A 21,002-nucleotide genomic window follows, 5' to 3' on the forward strand; every position below is an offset into this window, starting at 1 on the left:
CAGGAATGGTGCGTGAGTGGGCTAAAGTTTTGGTAGTGACCCAGCTTGCTCTGCACTCTTTCTGCTAAGTTTCAATCTTGAGCAATTTTCAGGACCCGATTTACAAATTTCTGTGAACAGAAGCTTACATAATAGCACTTTTATATATACAAACAAAATCAAAATCCAATACAGATTTCCCACCTCTCTCCTTTCCCACCCTTGTTTATGGAAGATATGGAAAGGCTTAGAATTAGTCTTTCTCATTTCCTTGTGATTTCCTCAGCACATCAGAAGTTCTGCCTGCTCTCCTGACTTCTCTGTGAAAACTCCCATGTGATTGCTAGATTTCTTGAAGCAATTGCTTTGCTAAGGTGGGGTTCTCTGGTGCTGTTCCCATTAAGATGGAGAAACTAATTCCAAACCTGTTGGAGACAGACAGGATATGAAGCCACTTCTTTGTTCTGTCCTGAGTGTACAAACTAGAATTTCAGTAAGTTTACTTTCTGAGGTGACCTAGTTACTTGTTCTGTTTCAGGTTGTGCCAAACTTACACAAATTCTTTTAATTTTTTTAAAAGAAGTTATAGTGGACTATGAAAATGCAATTACAGTGCATAGAGTTTTAACATTTACTTTTTTTTCTGGGAGGTAAATATCAGTTTGAACAAGTATGTCCTGTACTTCATAAGGGGAATAACACTAGAGCTGGTGATATCTTATCAGTAATAAAGTAAAAGAGAACTTTAACTGTGCATATTGTATTAAACAAAATATATATTTACTTGGTTTAAGGGTCAAGGTAATGTGGTAGTGGGTGGAAAAGTATCAACAAGGTCAAAGCTTGGAGTCTGGAAAGGGTTGCCAAGTATCCACACAGCCAACAAATTTGTTACAATGAAGAAGTTTGATGTTTAATTCCAGCTATTTGACTACCCTTTCATTGTCTCACATAGGTGCTTCATACTGCCTTCCTGTGATTCAAAGAGGCTGTACTCTCCAAATGAGTGTACTTGCAATAAATACATCTTAGCCTCTTTTAAAACGCCTTTTACATAAATTCTATAATACGCATGAAATAGCCTCTTCAGTTTCATATTTAGTTGCTTCAGCACTCAGTTAACATATATAACTAATTAACCTTATTTTCCTAGTAAAATGTGTTTATCATACAAAATGCTGCACTGAAAGTTGGAGCCTCTTTTGAAGCTCTTGTTTTTTCCAGTGCCATTTTAATATTCTGTACGTTTTTCCTATTTGTGGATTTCTGAATGATGTTGGAGTGGTTAAATTCTCACTTGGGAAAATTATTGTAATTCGTACCATTCAAAATGTGGTTCGCTGTGTGACTTTTTTTTGTTTTCAGCTATACCACTATGGATTACTACAATGGAATTTTGTGTGACTGAACACAGTATGGTTTTGATGAGTTGTGATATGTCAAAGGTTTTTTTTCGTGATTATGTTTCTCGAGTTAAATACTCGTTCCAATATTGCGTAGAAATCTTTTGCCAAAGCTTGCAGTAGTGATTTGAGAATGTTATGATTAGTGGTCAGTGACTTTGTGTAGAGAATTGAGAAGCTTCTGACACATCTCACAATTTCTGTTTGTTCAAACAGTCCTCACCAGAATACCTTTTTATATTTACTGTCTCCTAGTTCCCAAACCTCCTAGGTAAACTGTTTCATTCAGAAGCATCTGTTGATGTTTTTGGAATTTCTACCTCATTTATCGTTACATTTCTTATAATCTCTTTTACTTTAGTTCTAGCTCCAGTATCCCTGTGGAATATTGCTATACTGTGTCTACAGTCTAGATGTTTTGTGTTACCTCTGATTCTTTCATTACATTCTATGTTGCTCAATCTGAATTTGAACTTCAACTAATTTTTGTTCGTAGACTGGCAGATGAATATGTAACTGTATATAACTTTCCTTGTTTTGATTAATGCTCATCACACATTGTATTAATTTTATAAGATTATATCTTTTCATCCTAATGTTACTGCTTGATTTTCACTTCTGAGATGTTAAACCACCTAACTCAGGGGTGGGCAAAGCTGGATCTGGCTCGTAGGATTGCCCCCTGTGGTGCCACAGGCCTTGCACCACTCTTAGAAGCGGCCGGCACCACATCCCTGCTGCCCCTTACCTCCAGGCACCGCCCCCCACAGCTCCCATTGACCGGGAACGGGGGAGGTACCTGGAGGCGTGGCAAGGGCTCAGAGCCCTGTGGTCCCCCTCCCCCAGGAGGCCGCACAGGGACGTGGTGCTGGATGCTTCCCGGAGCAGCACATAGGCAGGTAAGGAGCATGCCAGTGCACGCCACTGCCACCCCAGAGCCGCTTTAGGTAAGCGGCGCTGGGCCAGAGCCCGAACCGCTGCTGCACTCTGCACCCCAACCCTCTGTCCTGAGCCCCCTGTCGCTTCCTGAACCCCTCCTGCACCCCAACCCCCGCCGCACCCATCCTGCACCCCAACCCCCTTCCCTGAGCCCCCTCCTGCAGTCTGCACCCCTCCTGCACCCCAACCCCCTTCCCTGAGCCCCCTCATACACCCCTCACTCCTCCTCTGCCCTGAGCCCCTTCCTGCACACTGCACCCCCTCCCACACCCCAGCCCCTGCCCCGGCCCTGCATACAATTTCCCCACCCAGAAGTGTCCCTCGGGCCAAAAAGTTTGCCCGCCCCTGACCGAACTGTTGTTTTTTCGCCAATGTATTAATATATTTACCAGTATGTCTTGCTGGTTTTTGAACCCTCCCTATTCAGAAAATAAACTTCACAGTGCACCTGCTTATTATTCTAGATTACTTCCAATTGTATTATGATATTAATTTATTTTGCTCTCATTTGTACTTTTAACATTTTTATTGGTAGCTATATTCTTTTAACAGGAATCATGTCAGTTCATCTGCTTTATAGTTCCAATTCAGTACTTCAGACTTGCTTCTTCTATCACATACATTTATTTGCTCCTAAATGCTTCTGCAAAGTGGTTCCTATAGTGATATTTTATACATTTCTTTGTACATAATTTACATTGCACTTTATCATGTACATTTCCACAATGCCTGTGACTTTTAGGCATATCTTAGAACCCATCTTAGTAGTTAGGTCTTGGTTTAAATTAGTTTTCTTGTGTAAACACTTGACTTTTACGCATGATTTTATTAGTTTGACGTAGTATAATCTTTTTTTAACAAAGCATACTGCATAATTAATTAACTTTCATTTTGTTGGTCTGTAGTTTCTACTGTTCTGTGTATATCACTGCCCTTAAAGTTGTGATTGCATTTTGACCTTATCTTATTACTTTTCATAGGAAGGAAAAAGATCAGATGTTATCAGTGCTTGAAAAACTTACAAACACTGAGCCGAAGGGCCTGTGCCTATTATCCTTGATTGATACAGAAGATGGCAGGGTGGGGATATTGGGACTCCTAGATAGCACCTTTTGTGGAAGTGGTTACTTCTCAAACTTTGTATTATGCGGACACAAACTGTTTTAGATAGTCCTTGTTTTAATTTGCTGTTCAGTTACCCTCATTACTAAGTGGCATTCAAGGAAAATATGTTATTACAAGGATTATTTGGGGGAATTCTGTTTCTTTCCCCTCCAAACTACTTACAGATTTGGTGAAAAAGTCACACTTGACAAGTTTGATGCTTTTTTTTTTAAACTTTTTCTTTCGTTGTAATTTTTGGCAATAGTGAAGGGGACAAAATGCTCTCCAAAATAACCTGGACGGTAAGATTGCGTAAATCCTTGGCGTCCGTGGAGCAGATGTATTTTGAAATGTAGGGTTTTTTCTACATAGGGATTCTCAGGAAGATTAACCTGTATTAAATGAAGGTGTGAATTTAAAGTGGAGTGCTTACATTGCATTAAATCCCTGTTTGAACAGTCTCATTCAGAATGAAAGTGGCCTCAATTCGGTTTAGCTTAATTTGATCCACTTTAAATTCACACTTTTTAGTTAGTTTAAATTAACTTCCTGTCCCCATGCTGGTAAGCCTTGATTTTTCTATCTAATTATGTAATTTTAACCTTGATTCAAGAAATTAGTTTGGAGAAATGACTCAGTTGTCATGTCAAATGGAGGATGACATGGAGGGCCTAAATGAAATGGAGAGCCTAAAATTTAAGCTCTTCAGAGGTTCAAGAGGTATCCATGGATAGCTACAGCTGTAATTTTTAAAACAAAAATCCACAAGTGTGAGCTCTTCTAATTTCTAGATGACCATGGTAATGTTTAAGGGATTTCTTTCCCCCAGTACACTTCTTGTGTACATCTTTCCTTTTCTTTCTGATTACTGATATAAATTGAAAATGAACAGTCCATGTGTTGGATTAACTATTCAAATACAAGGATGTTATGATCTGTTTGGGGAAATATAAGTTTACTTTTCCCCAATGATTGTTTTCAAAGTGCATGTACAGTATGAGGAAAAATAATTGTCTGCTTTTTCTAGTGGACATGAAAATTAGAATTATAGTGAACTTCTGTTACATTAGTAGGTCTATTTATTTATTTATTTTTGCTTTCGTTTCAACCTTGACTATGTTTGACTTTTCTTCATCTTTCCTAACATGAGTTTATTCTTGCATAGAAGCCTACCTCTGCACCAGTGAGGGTTTTTCAGCTTCAAAAATTGCATATTTCATGCAAGTTGATCAAGCTGCGAATGTTACTTGTTACAGTAGTTAAGCATTCCAGTGCATGACTTGGACATAAATCTTCAAACAGCTTGCCTATTTAGGATCCTCATTTGAATGTACTAGAGATTAGATTATGGAATTGGGAGAGAGGATGGGGGGAGTGAGGGGGAGTGTGCAAATGTAGTGTTTTGCTATTTTTACTGTTTGTTGAATTAGCTGGCAATTTCCTGAACAACCTATATTTCTTTGAGAGTCCATTAAATACTACAGTTTAATTATGTGGAATAGGTATTTGTGCCTCTATAATGACTTACTTAAAAATAGAAAAATTAAGTACAGACACATTAAAACTTAATTAAAAGGAATCATCAAGAAGTGTGTATAATGAGACATGCTTTTGTTATCTCTTACCATGATCCTTCCTCCTCTTTTTTTCCTCTCATAACTTGCTTGTTGGAGCAGGGCCTGTCTTCAGATTTATAAAAGATCTGCACATTTATGTTACTATTATAAATTAAATTAGTTCTGCAGTTAAACTGGTTAGATCATTTACAATTTTGAAACAGTTGCTGACAATTTTGTGCACATGATTTGAATTCTATCTGCATAAACACTTTTAAAATTTTATAACTTGTTTTTGTCTTTATCAGAAATAGTAGTTGCTGAAAGTGTAGTTGTCATTAAGAAACTTCTACAAACACAGCCCGCGCACCATGGTGAAATTATTAAACATATGGCAAAGCTCTTGGACACTATTACTGTAAGTATTTCTGCATATTTCCGTACTTTCTATGCTAACTAATTAAATTTGTAATACTGCTGGTGAACTTGGACCAGAAATGGAAACAGATACATTAGAGAAATGGAACATTTATCTTAGGTAAGAAATGGAATAGAAGCTGTCAAGTGGTCTCAGTTTGTTTCTTAAAAGTGGGAAGGTATTTAAGAAAAAGATACTTTAAAATGGTAATGTCAATAATACCTGATGCTAAGCTGAAGATTACTCCTGAGGGCATTCTGCGGCCAAAAATTAAAAATTCTGAAAGTTTTATTTGTCAATAAATAAATGCAGAAGCTTCAGCATGGCAGTGGGGAGCACAGGCCACCGGCTGCACAAAGGTGGAAGATCACCCTGCAGCCTACTCACTCCCAGGACACGGACTTAGCCGTGCGGCTGCACCCGACACAGCACAAGGCCTGGGCCTGCCCCAGAAACACTCTGAGGCCATCTCCCTCTGCACCAGGTGTGGGGCAGGTAGGCTCAACCAGACAGAATGCAAGTTTGGAGGGGCTCTGTGTGGGGGATCCAGGTGTAGGGTGAGAGGATTCTGTGTGGGACAATCTGGGTGCAGGCAGCTCAGTGGGGGGTCTAGGTGTGTGGGGATCTGGATGCACAGAGGCTTGTTGCGGGGTTCCAGATTCAGGGGCTTCCAGGTAAAGGTTGTTGGGGCTCATCAGAGGGGTCTGAGTGTGGGGTCTCAGCGGGGGGGGGCAGGGTCTGGGTGCTGGGGGAGTGGGGCTTGGTGCGGTGGGGTCTGGGTGCAGCTAGTTAGTGGTCTGGGGAGCTGGATGTGGGGACTCAGGGTGGTGCATCAGGGTGGGGGTTTGAGTGCAGGGAACTCAGTGGGGGGTGGTCTGGGTGAAGGGGTGGGGGTCTGGAGGCAGGGGATTTGGGTGCACAGGTTGCAGTTCAGTGGGGTGGGGTTCGGCTATGGAGGGTTAAAGGGGTTCTGGATGTACTGGGTGAGGCTTGGCAGGGTTGTCTGGGTATGGGAGGTCCAGACGCACAGGGGTTGGGTGGATGGGGAGCAGCTCCCCATACAGTGACCCCTCCCCCCATAGCTGAGGAGTGATGGGGGCAGGAAGCAGGGGAGGATGCTGAGCTTCGTGCAGCTGGGGGAGGTTTCTGGGGGTGGATCTGACACAGCCCCAGGCACTCTTTGCAGGGGAAGAAGGTGGTCCTATCCTCTGCTGCCTCCAGCCCAGCTGGGACTAGCAGCTGATCCCGGCTCAGGGTGTCCCCAGCCCCATTGTGATTTACCTTTCCGCTGGTTGCTTTGGGTGCCTGAAACGTTGAACCTGCGCTGCTAGGGAGTGGTTCATGACTGCTCTTGCAGTTTCACTTTGCTTCCCTGTCAGAAAGTAATTTTTCTGCAGGGAAGCAAAGAAATCTGCAGGGGGACATGAATTCTGCGCACATGCAGTGGTGCAGAATTCCCTTAGGAGTAGAAGATGGAGGGATACTTTAGGGCAAGAAATATGAGTTTAATATGGAAAATATAGCAGGAGCGGGACAGCTATGCTGGTGGGCTTTCAGGCAACTTTTTCTTATTTAAGTATTTGTTTCCATGCTTATGTTGTTTCCAAATATTTTTCCTTCGAGGGATAATTTTTATTTTACCTTCATATGATGCAAAACACATGAGCTATGTGCTCATTGCTCAGTGTTAGAATTCTCACTGATCTCTTGGCCATTAATGATCCTGTGGCACTTATCAGTAGAATTGGAGTATTATCTTCTGTGTGCTAGGTTAAATCAAAGTTTGGGTAACTACACCCTTGTTGTTGCAATTGTTAATGGTGCACTTCACTTCCTGTCTTAAAGTGTGGTGTAGTGAGTGGTCTACAATGCATTAAGTTTCATAAGGGATGGAGAGTAATATGGCTCAGTGTTAATTTAGCATTTTTTAAATTGCAGTATGATTTCTTAAAGTATTAAAATATAAATCACATAAACTAAAATATTTGATTTGTTGAGTCTGGCTTTTTTTGGATAAGACAAAGTTCTCATGGCTTGTACATCAAAACACAATTGAATTTCATCTTCTGAATTGTTCAAACCCTGTATAAAAATTTTGAATGGTTACTGTTCTATTAAAATGTTCATGGCTTCACTCATATCAAACAGGTATTAATGGATAAGGAAAGATTCAGAATAGCCTGAATATAAGCATTTGCAAAAACAGACTCATTCAAATAAAATTTTATTAGCACTCGTATCTGCAATATTTAAGTCTTGCTGAATACCCCAAATATCTGTTGTTTTGTATCTGAGTGCGCCTCCCCTTGGGTTTTTTGCCCTTGTTCATGGGCTTCCAGTGTAATATTGGATCAAAATCTATGTTAATCATGCTAATTTTGAAGCCCCCGTCAGGGACTGAGTCAAGTTACCAAAGGGATTGCATCACTTTGTGTAATCGTGATTTCCCACCACAGCTAAACTCTGCTGGAACAGTGGAACTGTTAACCTCAAGTGAGGCTTGCATGTCCATGAGATGGAGCATCCTTAGTGACCAGGAATCTAGAAGTATCTCCCAGAACGAGTATGACCATGACACCTATTTGACATAGTGTCCCCTTCCTTGGCCTTTTGGCTGTCAAACTATCATCTCCTGAACCACAGTTCTATTCCTAAGTTTATTAGGGAGAGTAGTAAAACGATCCCTGCATTTCAGGTTTAATGAGTGTCCTGTGCTTTCCCCGGCTCTGCAAGTGTGAGAAGCAGATGACAGAATATTGTTGCGGTGTGGGATTGTATTACAGTAGGTTTGATATGTTTATACATTGTACAGTGGCAAGACATTTTTAACTAGCTACAGGGCTTGAGCTCCTGATTTGGGATATGGTGGAGGGTTTAAAACTACCTTTTAAAATATAAGTTTTAAGAAAAATGAAATCAGAGTGCACTCTAAGGGCAAGTCTACAATACAAAATTAAGTTGACCTAAGTTACGTTGACTACAGCCATCACAGTAATTACATCACTTTTGCATGTCCACACTACACTCCTTGTGTTGACGGTGTGCGTCCTCACCAGGAGTGCTTGCACCAATTGAGTGGTCACTAATGCATTGTGGGACAGCTTCTGAAAGGCAGCAACAGTTGATGTAAGCAGTGCAGTGTCTGCACTGACACTGTGTTGACCTAACTACATCAACCTAAGCACTACACTTTTTGTTGGAGGTGGAGTTATTAAGTTAGTGTAGTGAGTGAGTTACGTTGGTGGAAGCTGCATTTTAGTGTAGACCCTTATACAGTTAGGTTGACATAAGCTGCCTTACATCGACCTAACTCTGTAGTGTGGACCAGGCTTATGTGGGAAGTGATTATTATAATTTTTCTAGTGGTCACCTTAAAGAAATTTGCTCTGTGGGCTGATTATTCCATAATTGTTCACTATGTGGTTTTCCTGTACTTTCTTTGGAAGCATCAGATACCAGTCCCTATCAAAGACTTAATAATGGACTGGCATTTTTCTAGACTTTAGACTACTAAGCAGTTATTACTCTTTTAGAAAGTTACTATCCCATTTTCATGATAAGAGCTTTGTTTATTAAACTGCTCTGCTGGAGTCAAATGTGCTGGATCATCAAGATAAAGGCCTACTGTCTGTCCCTAAGAGCCCTGTCTCTTTCAGGGCATGCCTTGAATGGGATAGAGTATTCTTCTGTGTGGCCAGCTAGTTTTAGATTGACTTATTTTCCTTTAAAAAATCAATAATAGGAAATTCAATTAAATTATGTTGAGATGTTTAAGATTGCAAATGTCAGGTAATGCCAAGTTAAGATTGCATGCAAGTCTTTAATAACATAACCATGTATTATTTCTCAAATAATGCATTATAATATCAGTTTTTTCGACAGTCTTCCAAGGTGGTCAGTGAATGAGGTCAGGGATCTTAAAAGCTCAGTGTAAGAACTAAAATGAAACAGGATTCAGTGTTTGCGTGTGGCACACATTCCCCTTACTTTTCCATGTATTAATGTGCTCGTAACGTTTAGCTCATAATTGCAAAAATACATACTTTTTTTTTTTCCACAAAGGGTTGACAGCTAAAATAACATCTCTGCCTCAGTGTCTGCTGTGTGAAACATTAAGCAAGGATTTAAAAACTTTTTTTTTTTTAAAGGAGTGGTCAGGGGATTTTTTTCATTTGTTTTGCTTGGAAACAGTCACCTCTCGTAAGTTGGTTTCAAGATTCTTTAGTGAAACTAGAAAAGATGTACTTGCCTACTATCCTGTTTCCCCTTCTTAAATGGTATGGCGGAAAGTGGCTAACTTAAATGTAAGTGAGGAACTTCCAGTTGTTGTAAGAATACATATATGATTGATGTAAGAGTTTGGTATCTTAGGAAATTGTGGCATAAAGAAAAACAGAGTAAAATACTGTGAGCTACACTGAGCTTTCATATAAATGAGGCAAATATTTTTGTCCCATCTTATAACAGAGTTGAATTTGACCCTGTGAAAATGATGACAAAAATTAAATAAAAAGAATAAAATAAAAACAAGACACTTATCATTAGAAAATAATTCCTTTTAATCTATTCCAATATACTTTCCTTGAATGTGTGTTTATAGTTTTGTTAGGGTATTTTTGTTTGTTTTAATGGGTACAAATTGGACAGTGTGTCATTTGTGCATTCGGAGTTTGTTGTTATAAATTTCACCTGTGTTGGGCTGATGGGTTGTCATTTTCAGTGAGGAAGTACCTAGTGGACACTGGATTCAGGAAGAAAAATCCTTCACAGCAATGTTGCTCTGAGGTGTCACCCAATATGAAATGTCCTAGTTCTTGTGGAAGTTTCCTCAAAGTCATTTAAAATGGTATAGGACAGCAAGCTAAATATGTCTAACTAATTATAAAGCAGTGTTAGGAAGTTCAATAAGAAATAATTGCAGAGCTGTTTGAGGCCATGCTAAGATTCAATCTCTCATTTACAAGAAAAATTCTGAGCAAGTCCATGCTTTGTACCCTCTGCATGACTGGAACTCATCATATGGTGTTCTTTAAAAATCATTATTTTCCTTTTACCCTACTTGTTCCTGTTATCACTTGTAGTATGTCTGAACTTAGCTCATAAGCTCTTTTGGGCAGGAACCCAGGTCTTTTTCTATGTTTTGTAGAGTGCTTAGCTATATAAATATATATTATTCAATACAGCTCTGTGCTAACGCTTTCCCTTCACACATCTCAAGAACCCTCACTTTCTAACTTTGAGATGTACCTGAAAAATGTGGCAGCTTTAGGAGTTGAAGATATTAAACAAGGAAAATCTCTCAAACTCAAGCTCTTTAAAAATGATAGTATTCACTGCCAGCCAAGTTAAACATAAAGTAGACAATCTGTCATCACTCTTTACAATTTAATATTTAGCAAACTGTGGGTGAGAAACCTATGTGAGGTCTGCTGTTTTAAAAAAAAGTGGGGGGTGACAGCAGCCTTAATTAATATACCTAATAGTGCCAACATTTAAAAAAAAAATTGTGGGGAAAGAGCACAGTATGTGTACTGCAGAAAAGTGACATGATTCAAAGGAATCATTGCCTGAATGCTCACCCATAAATTTGACTGCACTTTGGAATAGCTAAGATCCTCATTAATTATCTTTTTTGTGTTGCTATGACATATCCACATTCTAAGTGATCCTTTTTATGAAATCAGAGGGTGGATGTTCAAAAACTGTTGGAATGTCTTGCATTTTTCAGTACAGATAGAAAATAATAGACTAGACTGAAATCTCAGAATCAATCCTCTATATGGGGTTTAGAGGCATTTTTTGTTAAAAGTTGGTAACATTTTCTAACATAATTTGAACCTGCTGATTTTGAAAATGGTTGTTACCAAGCTGAATTTTGAATGTAATTTATTTGCAAGCTCAAACTTGCAAATAAATATGGCCACCAAACTTCACCAGAAATGTTTGATTTACCGACTGTGTCCATGTACCTGTCAGTAAAATCAAATTCTTTGGCATAATTCTTTTTCATTCTATTAAGAACAGAAATGAGAAGAGACATTTCATAGTTTTAACACACATTGCACCCTAATATTCAACTTTTTGAAGCAGTTTAGTCATCTGTATATCATAATATTAGAAATAAGTTAATCATAACACAGAAGTTTATTTTCCTGCAACATGTGAAATCATTTTCTTGCATGCTTAGTATTTGTTTTGTAGTTACATAATGACTTGTAGTTGGAGTCATATAATTAATATAGAATAGATGGTAGTGGGATTTTTTTTACGAATAGAGTGAGGCACCATAAGTTAGAGGAGGTGGTGGTTTATGGCATTCATATTGGTTACAGCTATAGGTAAACCATAGAACTAGTAGTAAGTCTCAGGAGATCCACTCCAGTTTCCTAAAGTCTATGCATTATTTGTTAAAAATCCGGTAAAGGAGACATGCATGAAGCAAGTGAAGAAGGATTGCATAGAATAAGGGAGGCAACAGCCATTAGAAAGAAACTACAAGATGTCAAATATAGAGGCCATTAACAGAATTGAGTTAATCTTTCATTCAGAACAGATAGTATCAGTCATGTGGCACAGAAAATGCTGTGCCCAACACGATGACAAAGTTAAAATCCAGAGGCTACAGAAAGCAAGAGCATCTGCAACAAGTGTATCGTGTGGCAAGCTGTAGTGATCTCAGTAAAGACACCAGTGTCCATAGTACAAGAGAGTCCAGTTCTGTGAAACCTCCTGCCTGGAGATGTTGCAAGTTTTTTGTCAAGAAGTACTCCCAGAACAGAGACTCATCTCTGCAACTACATTGAAGATGAGTGAACAGATCATGCAAACAGCAGTATTTGACTACAAAATGAGTGATCATTTAGCTGGAGTAAATTACCTCCTAGTTGCTGAAGGCAAGTACCACCTGGCTTGTTACATCCTGTTTATGAAGTCTGTGATGAGAAGGAATGAAGGCACAAAATTTACTGAAATAGCAGTGCTTTGGCTTCAAAATGAGCTTCAAAAAGCAGCCAGTCAAGGCCATGTTTTTGAGCTACTTGAAGTTTGGCATTGTTACTGCAATCTTGCAACGGAAACTGTCATTGAAATTCCACACACTTAACTTTACATCATTCGTAGATCATCATGCAAGGAAAATCTCCAAACTCATATTGGGATTTTATTTCAGTTCACTTCCTTGCCTGATTGGTCGCATGCTGAGAGACAAACACTCATGTCCAGCCAAGTATAAATATGTATCTGTCTCACAAATGATGAGATGACCATTCTCGAGAAGACACATTTCTATCACTCTTACATGTTGCACCGAAAATTTCACACCCTGGCCACAAAGGTTTCTTTGTCAGTGAGGATCATGCATCACCAAGACTTGTTCAGATTGCCTGTATGTGTTCCTCCACTTGCTGTATGAAGGCCAATCTTTTCTTGAGGGCAATACTGATGAAGAGAACCTTAAGAAACAGGAATCAGTGAAATTCAAGGTGCTTAGTGTAGCTCATTTATATATTGTGTGAACGGTGGAAGGTAATGGACATCAAAGCATATTGGTCTTGGGTGCACCCTCCACCAAGCAACTGGGCAAAACAACTTATTCTGCTTTTTCATGAGTCTGGCCACTGTATGTATTATGAAGGAATCTTAAAGGTGGACAAAGCCTTAGTAGAGAAAACCGTGCTAACAATGGATGATGAGAATGGTTGCTGCTGTTCCTCCTAATCTTATTCCCAAGAAATGTATTCACTATGTAGCTGACAATATTAATATACATTATACTTCTCTGAATGGCAAAAACACATTTCATAAACCCAAATCACTGCTTGGCAAAGATGACTTGCCACAATCTGACGTTTATTGATCTAAAGTAATCAAACAACAGCACACTCGGTGTTCCTGATTTAGGTGACACAATCATACCAGCCAGTGTAAGAAATGATGAAGCTAAACCAGTAGTCAAGAACCCTGTTCGCAGAGTGGTACTCTGAATCTGAAGAAAACTGCAAATCTGCAGTGATAGCAAGATCCTCTGATATGGCTTTTTATCATTAAACTTCAAAATGAGGATGTGGATGGACACATGACAACAGAATCAGTAATAACTACCATTGGACACTCATCAGTCATTCAAGCCCCTGCCCATGAGCTAGACACTCTTGTTACTTTTGCATAGGGATGCAAATATGTCATCAGTGCATTGGCAGCAGTACATGGTTCTAACAGTTGATGAAGCTCTGTACTGTACACTGATGGAACTAAAGTGGGCTGCACCAGAGTACAGAGAGTGGCTTATTTCATGATTAGGAAGCCTTCATGTCTGAATGAACTTTCAAAAACTCTAAGGTCAGCACCCACAGTCTTTGGAGCTAGCAGATGCCTGGATTGAAGGTGATGTTTTTAGCCCAAACTCAACAGAACAAGCTAGGAATGGCAAGTCATATGCTAGAGCAATGCAGGCTCACAAATTGATATTTCAAGCACTGTGGAGCCTGCTTCTTCCACAACTCTTGGACTTCATAGCAACACATGATCAGGAGCTCAAAGAGAATACCATCAGAGCTACTCGGTCACATTGTTATGGTGAGCTCATGTCAGTTCATGCTTCACAAAGATTTTGAAATCTCACCTCTACATTTGCAAAGGTGAAGGTAGTGTGAACTTCAGGTTTTGGTGGCAGTACATGGAAATGGTGGCCCTACCGCTCATATTCAGCTGTGCCCAGAGAGAAGGAAATGGAGAGCTGCATCTCTTGACCTTCAGATGTGTGCTGTCATTCTCCATGATATCTGACCATACAGACTATATATGGTGGGGTGCTATCTGCATCACAGAATTGCATCAACTATTGACATGCTCAGGTTGTTCCAGCAAGGGAACTTTGTTGTCAAGAGATCATGTCTGAAGTTCAACCAAATGGATCCTAATTAGAGCCAAGAGTGGCTTAATGGCATAGGAAAGAAAGGAGGTGGAATTGCAGGCATCACCAAGACTTGTTCAGCCATCAGCAAATAGGCCTTGATTTACAACCTAAGAGCCCAAATTGCAGCAGACACCTGACCCTTGTTCCACGTTGGCTTGGATGACCAACTTATTCACATAAGTCAAGGAAGCAGTGTGACAATGAAGATGAGAATGCCCTCTTATAAACACTTCAGTGATTCAAGGTTTTTTCTGGCGAGGAACCACCCTCTTCATTGCAAAATGTTGAAACAAAAGTTCTGGCCACTAAAGCTGTAGAAGATACAATGTTGCATGCAAATATCCTAGGACAGGTGCAATTGGACAGCTTTGTGGGGAGAAATAGCTTGTGACGGAAGAGGGCGAGCCTAGACATATACATGTTCATGATGTGCTGCTAAAAAATAATGCTCCAACTTCTTCTATACTGTATGAGGTGGGGAAAGAAGTCAAAGGAAAGTTTTTACCATGAAGGTAGACAGAAATATTCTTCAGTGATTAATCTCAGCCTATGAAGCTGGCAAGACTGTGAATTTGCAACAAATTTTGAAACATGAGTTAATGCCTGCCCTTTGGCATTAGCACAGTCAAATGGCAGACTAAGAACAGGCACAAAAGCAATACTCGGTGATGTACTGACAGCTGATGTCCACTGCTTGCCAACAGTTACCCCTGTTGGGAGAAGCTGTTGTGTAATAGATGCAAAAGCTTCTGCAAGCCGTCTGGAACTAAAATGTTTGGAGACCCTGCAGGGATATTTGTAAAAACTGGAGCAGACTTCTACAGAATAAATTGTGATGTGTTTGACAGGTATTGCAAGGAGTCTATCAAGGGTGATATAATGTAGAAATGCTCAAGAGAGGTACAAGACCCATCCGAAGAGTAGTGAAAGGAAAATATGTGCCTCTTCCACACGCAGTAATTGGATGAATTTCATTGCAGTTCCAGAAAATAAGGAGGACCTTGCAATATTTTTGTCCGAGCAACTAATGACACAAGCACAACATGATAAAATCATTCTGGCTGGTGGCTTTCAGGATGAGACTGAAGTGAGATGCTCAATATTGAGCAGGTGAGACCAATCAGCTGTGTGTTTATCAGGAAGATGCAGACACAAGTATGATTTTTACGCTGTGTCCATAGGGATACCAACAGTGTTGGTTGGTGCAGTCAGTAGACTGATGTGCTTATTCTCTTGCTGGCTCACTATAGCAAAATGACATGTGGGCAGCTTTGAATGAAAGCTGGCACATCAAAGGAACCAAAGTGTTCTCCTGCTCATGCCATTTGTGAGCAACTACAATAGGGACCTACTGTTCTGGAAATTCTCTATTTGCAAAATCATGGCCCGACTGGTTGTGATGCTGGACACAGCAAGAAGACAAATATGGAAAGTTTTTCAGCGATGCCATTAGCTTCTAACTCAGAAGGGGTGACCTGGACCTGAAGGTGAAAAGCGAAGCAGAGCTTATTTATAAGATGTATGTAGAAGTCCCGAGCAGTGACGAAGTATGTGCCATTTTGTTCAGAATGCTCTACCCCCAAATAGTGATGCAGTTTTCTTTCACATATACACAGACACTAGTTTGGAGACAGGCCCACTGCCCAAATGCAATACTTCCTCTTCCAAATAGAGTGGGTTGGAAACAGAAGGATGGAGAGATCTGGTGCTACAGCTTGTGTCATTGCCACCAATTCCAGCAGATTGCATGGAGGCAATATTCTGTGGCCACACAATAGGGTGCAGAAGTCACCAGTGTAGGTGTAGGACAGCATGACTTGTTTCTACAGGAGCATGCAAATATAGACAACTGGAATAAGATTGTGTCCATGTATCTGACAATTAGTGCAGAAGGACAGTATTATCAAATAAGTAGATGTTAACATAATAATTGACCTATTAGGATGTTGATTCAGTCTGCCACTGTATACCAAAGTTTCTTGAAATAGTGTTGAATAGTTTCTTAAAGTTTCACAATAGTGAAACTTGTGTGCATCAAAATATTTACTTAATGTTTAGTCAAGAAAATAATTTCACTTTTAAAAACAGGTGTTTTTAGATTGTGTTGTATTTGATAGTTAAGTCAGCTTGTATACTTTTATTTCAAGATGCTAATGCTCAAGTTTAAGAGCCATGTAAGCATGATAGGTCATAATTGTATAACCTATTAAATTATTTTGAGTACCTCTTGCAAATAAGAAACTGAAATTCAATAGTTTTGTAAAAAGTTTTACAAACTATTTGATCACTTTTATTATCTCCAACAGCTAATTAAGATCTAACTGAAGTATGTTTTTCCTAAACGAAAAGGAAATAAAGATTTACACTTAAGCAATTTCCATATGTTCCTTTATTCTCTTGGTAGAGGCCTTTACATACAACATGCAGGGTTGGCAACAACCATGTTTGGATTCAACACATCCTAATTATCCTAAAAAGACTTGCTACTATTTTTTAACAAAAAATGCCACAAACAGGTAACTTCTTTGAAAACCCAGCTAGTCTATAAGTTTTTATTTTTTTCTAGCATACTACTGCAGTGCTTCTATCCATTTGTAGTTTTCCCCCCTACTAGTTAAATTATTATTCTTATTTAGGCTTGGCAGGATTCTGTTTTAATCAATAACTGTCGGTAAATGTCGATTTCAGCTGACACACAGAAATTGGCGGGAAAAAATCAATCAGTAACAGTTGACGTGCCTGCAGGGATACAGTATCACTGGTTCTGCCACCATGCAGCAGCCCTGCTGTCACAGGAGTGAGCAAGTGGGTCCCTGACAATGGAGCTGCAGAGGGCTCCCTGTGCTGCCTCAGGGCCATTGTCACCAGATCCCTGCATGCAACAAGGTGCTGCGGAGGCTGCGGTACTGGAAGGATAGAACTGAGACCATGGCCAGGACGGCAAGAAAGAGGAGGCAGAGTTCTTAGCCATGAGGGAGACTATCCCACTGCTCAGTGGCTCCCGTGGCAGTGCAGGGCAAGTCCACTGCAGCCCCGCTGTCATGAGCTTTCTCTCTAACCACCAGCTGATAGTACCAAGGCTGCAGCCTTCCCCACACTTTGTGCCGCCTGGGATCAGGTGTCACAGGTCCTAAGACCATGCAGGGAGCCCTTTGCAGCTCTACTGTTAATGCCCCACTCATTCATTTGCCAGCCAATAGTTTGGGAGCCATCCCCAGGCAGGAACTGTTCATCAGCGGGGCAGCGGACAACAACTAGTGCTACTGTTTACAGCAGGGGTTTTCAAACGGGCAGGTTGGGACCCCTCAGGGGGTCATGAGGTTATTACATGGAGGGTCGCGAGCTGTCACCCTCCACCCCAAACCCTGCTTTGCCTCCAGCATTTATAATAGTGTTAAATATATTTAAAAGCGTTTTTAATGTATAACGGAGGTTGCCATACAGTCCTGGCCAGGGGGTCTGTGCTTCACTGGGCCAGGATGATTGCAGCTTGCCCTGCACCTTGCTCCTCGGTGTCCTGACACATGTGATTATGCAGGGAGCCCCCTACAGCCCACTGTCAGCACTGCCCTAGCCCCAGCCCTACCTCCACAAATATAAAAATAATAAAAATATAAAAAATCTTAAAAATAAAAATTGATAAAAATCATTGACATTAGAAAAAAGAAAAATTGAATTCTGCCAGGCCTATTCATATTGCAGTAGTAGTTGGACTCCATCCTTACTGTGCTAGGCACTCTATAGATACATAAAATACATTAATGGACTATAAGGTGGATAGAAAGCTGGCTAGATTGTCAGGCTCAACGGGTAGTGATCAACGGCTCAATGTCTAATTGACAGCTGGTATCAAGCGGAGTGCCCCAGGGGGTTGGTCCTGGGGCCGGTTTTGTTCAACATCTTTATTAGTGATCTGGATGATGGGATTAATTGCACCCTCAGCAAATTCACAGATTATACTAAGATGGGGGGAGAGGTAGATACGGTGGAGGGTAGGGATAGGGTCCAGAATGACCTAGACAAATTGGAGGTTTGGGCCAAAAGAAATCTGATGAGGTTCAACAAGGGCAAGTGCAGAGTCCTGCACTTAGGACGGAAGAATCCCATGCACCGCTACAGGCTGGGGACCGACTGGCTAAGCGGCAGTTCTTCAGAAAAGGACTTGGGGATTACAGTGGACGAGAAGCTGGATATGAGTCAGCAGTGTGCCCTTGTTGCCAAGAAGACCAACGACATAATGGGCTCTATTAGTAGGAGCATTGCCAACAGATCGAGGGAAGTGATTATTCCCCTCTATTCGGCAATGGTGAGGCCACACCTGGAGTGTTCCGTCTACACTACAGAAGGGATGTGAACAAACTAGAGAGAGTCCAGCAGGGGGCAATGAAAATGAGTAGGGGGCTGGGGCACATGATTTACAAGAAGAGATTGAGGGAATTGGGGTTATTTAGTCTGCAGAAGAGAAGAGTGAGGAGGGATTTGATAGCAGCCTTCAACTACCTGAAGGGGGGTTCCAAAGAGGATGGAGCTCGGCTGTCCTAAGTGGTGGCAGATGACAGAACAAGAAGCAATGGTCTCAAGTTGCAGTGTGGGAGGTCTAGGTTGGATATTAGGAAACACTGTTTCACTAGGAGGGTAGTGAAGCACTGGAATGGGTTACCTAGGGAGGTGGTGAAATCTCCATCCTTAGATGTTTTTAAGATCCAGCTTGACAAAGCCCTGGCTGGGATGATTTAGTTGGTGTTGGTCCTGCTTTGAGCAGGGGATTGGACTAGATGACCTTCCAACCCTAATATTCTGTGATAAGAAAGACGCTGCTGTTCTGAAGAGTTTACAATCTAAGTATGTTCTAAATTAGGTTCTCCCTCCCATTAAAGATTGGCAGGGGCACATTGTGCCCAGGATCAAGCACTCACTGTTCTGCCCGGTGCTGCTTGCTAGGTGTTGAGAACTCTATTTCGCTGTTGTCTTGCCCTCATCTAGCATTACTAAGGCAACTTCTTCCACGTATTGGTGGTATTTTGCTTCTGTCATCTTTCATTCTGTTTCAGGGACATTCTCAGTTGTGTCAAGGTGCACAGCTTGATTGTGAAACAGGCATGCAGGGCTAATTTTTAATCAGGAGTTGGGAAGGAACACTTGCCACTGGGATGAAAGGAGCATGAGGCGTTGCCAACTTTGTCAGTTGGAGGGAGATTAAAGTGGATACTTGGCACTGGAGAGTTTAACACTTGGAAGGGAAATTGTATTGGGGCATGCCATTGACAGGAGGGATTAAGAATCATAGAATCATAGAATCATAGAATATCAGGGTTGGAAGGGACCCCTGAAGGTCATCTAGTCCAACCCCCTGCTCGAAGCAGGACCAATTCCCAGTTAAATCATCCCAGCCAGGGCTTTGTCAAGCCTGACCTTAAAAACTTCCAAGGAAGGAGATTCCACCACCTCCCTAGGCAACGCATTCCAGTGTTTCACCACCCTCTTAGTGAAAAAGTTTTTCCTAATATCCAATCTAAACCTCCCCCACTGCAACTTGAAGCCATTACTCCTCGTTCTGTCATCTGCTACCATTGAGAACAGTCTAGAGCCATCCTCTTTGGAACCCCCTTTCAGGTAGTTGAAAGCAGCTATCAAATCCCCCCTCATTCTTCTCTTCTGCAGGCTAAACAATCCCAGCTCCCTCAGCCTCTCCTCATAAGTCATGTGTTCTAGACCCCTAATCATTTTTGTTGCCCTTCGCTGGACTCTCTCCAATTTATCCACATCCTTCTTGTAGTGTGGGGCCCAAAACTGGACACAGTACTCCAGATGAGGCCTCACCAATGTCGAATAGAGGGGGACGATCACGTCCCTCGATCTGCTCGCTATGCCCCTACGTATACATCCCAAAATGCCATTGGCCTTCTTGGCAACAAGGGCACACTGCTGACTCATATCCAGCTTCTCGTCCACTGTCACCCCTAGGTCCTTTTCCGCAGAACTGCTGCCTAGCCATTCGGTCCCTAGTCTGTAGCGGTGCATTGGATTCTTCCGTCCTAAGTGCAGGACCCTGCACTTATCCTTATTGAACCTCATCAGATTTCTTTTGGCCCAATCCTCCAATTTGTCTAGGTCCTTCTGTATCCTATCCCTCCCCTCCAGCGTATCTACCACTCCTCCCAGTTTAGTATCGTCCGCAAATTTGCTGAGAGTGCAATCCACACCATCCTCCAGATCATTTATGAAGATATTGAACAAAACCGGCCCCAGGACCGACCCCTGGGGCACTCCACTTGACACCGGCTGCCAACTAGACATGGAGCCATTGATCACTACCCGTTGAGCCCGACAATCTAGCCAGCTTTCTACCCACCCTATAGTGCATTCATCCAGCCCATACTTCCTTAACTTGCTGACAAGAATACTGTGGGAGACCGTGTCAAAAGCTTTGCTAAAGTCAAGAAACAATACATCCACTGCTTTCCCTTCATCCACAGAACCAGTAATCTCATGATAAAAGGCGATTAGATTAGTCAGGCATGACCTTCCCTTGGTGAATCCATGCTGGCTGTTCCTGATCACTTTCCTTTCATGCAAGTACTTCAAGATTGATTCTTTGAGGACCTGCTCCATGATTTTTCCAGAAGCATTGATAGCTAGGAAAAGAGGGTTAGGTTACTATTCTTGCCATTAGAATAGGATTGGGAGGC

The 21,002-nt window shown here is 41.2% G+C and overlaps 1 protein-coding gene across 3 annotated transcripts in view; it reads left to right on the top strand.

The window, feature by feature from the left end:
* AP3B1 (adaptor related protein complex 3 subunit beta 1) overlaps positions 1–21,002 on the top strand; it is a 339,716-nt gene that overhangs the window by 191,201 nt on the left and 127,513 nt on the right. For all 3 annotated transcript variants that reach the window (XR_013346132.1, XM_077816999.1, XM_077816998.1), the window contains exon 14: positions 5,290–5,399. Coding sequence is in view for 2 of the 3 variants with exons in the window: in XM_077816999.1 (XP_077673125.1) it covers positions 5,290–5,399 (110 nt within the window). In the remaining variant the exon portion in view is untranslated. The remainder of the gene's footprint in view (positions 1–5,289; positions 5,400–21,002) is intronic.

This window comes from Eretmochelys imbricata, chromosome 5 (genome assembly GCF_965152235.1).
Source record: "Eretmochelys imbricata isolate rEreImb1 chromosome 5, rEreImb1.hap1, whole genome shotgun sequence".
Taxonomy (NCBI): domain Eukaryota; kingdom Metazoa; phylum Chordata; order Testudines; family Cheloniidae; genus Eretmochelys; species Eretmochelys imbricata.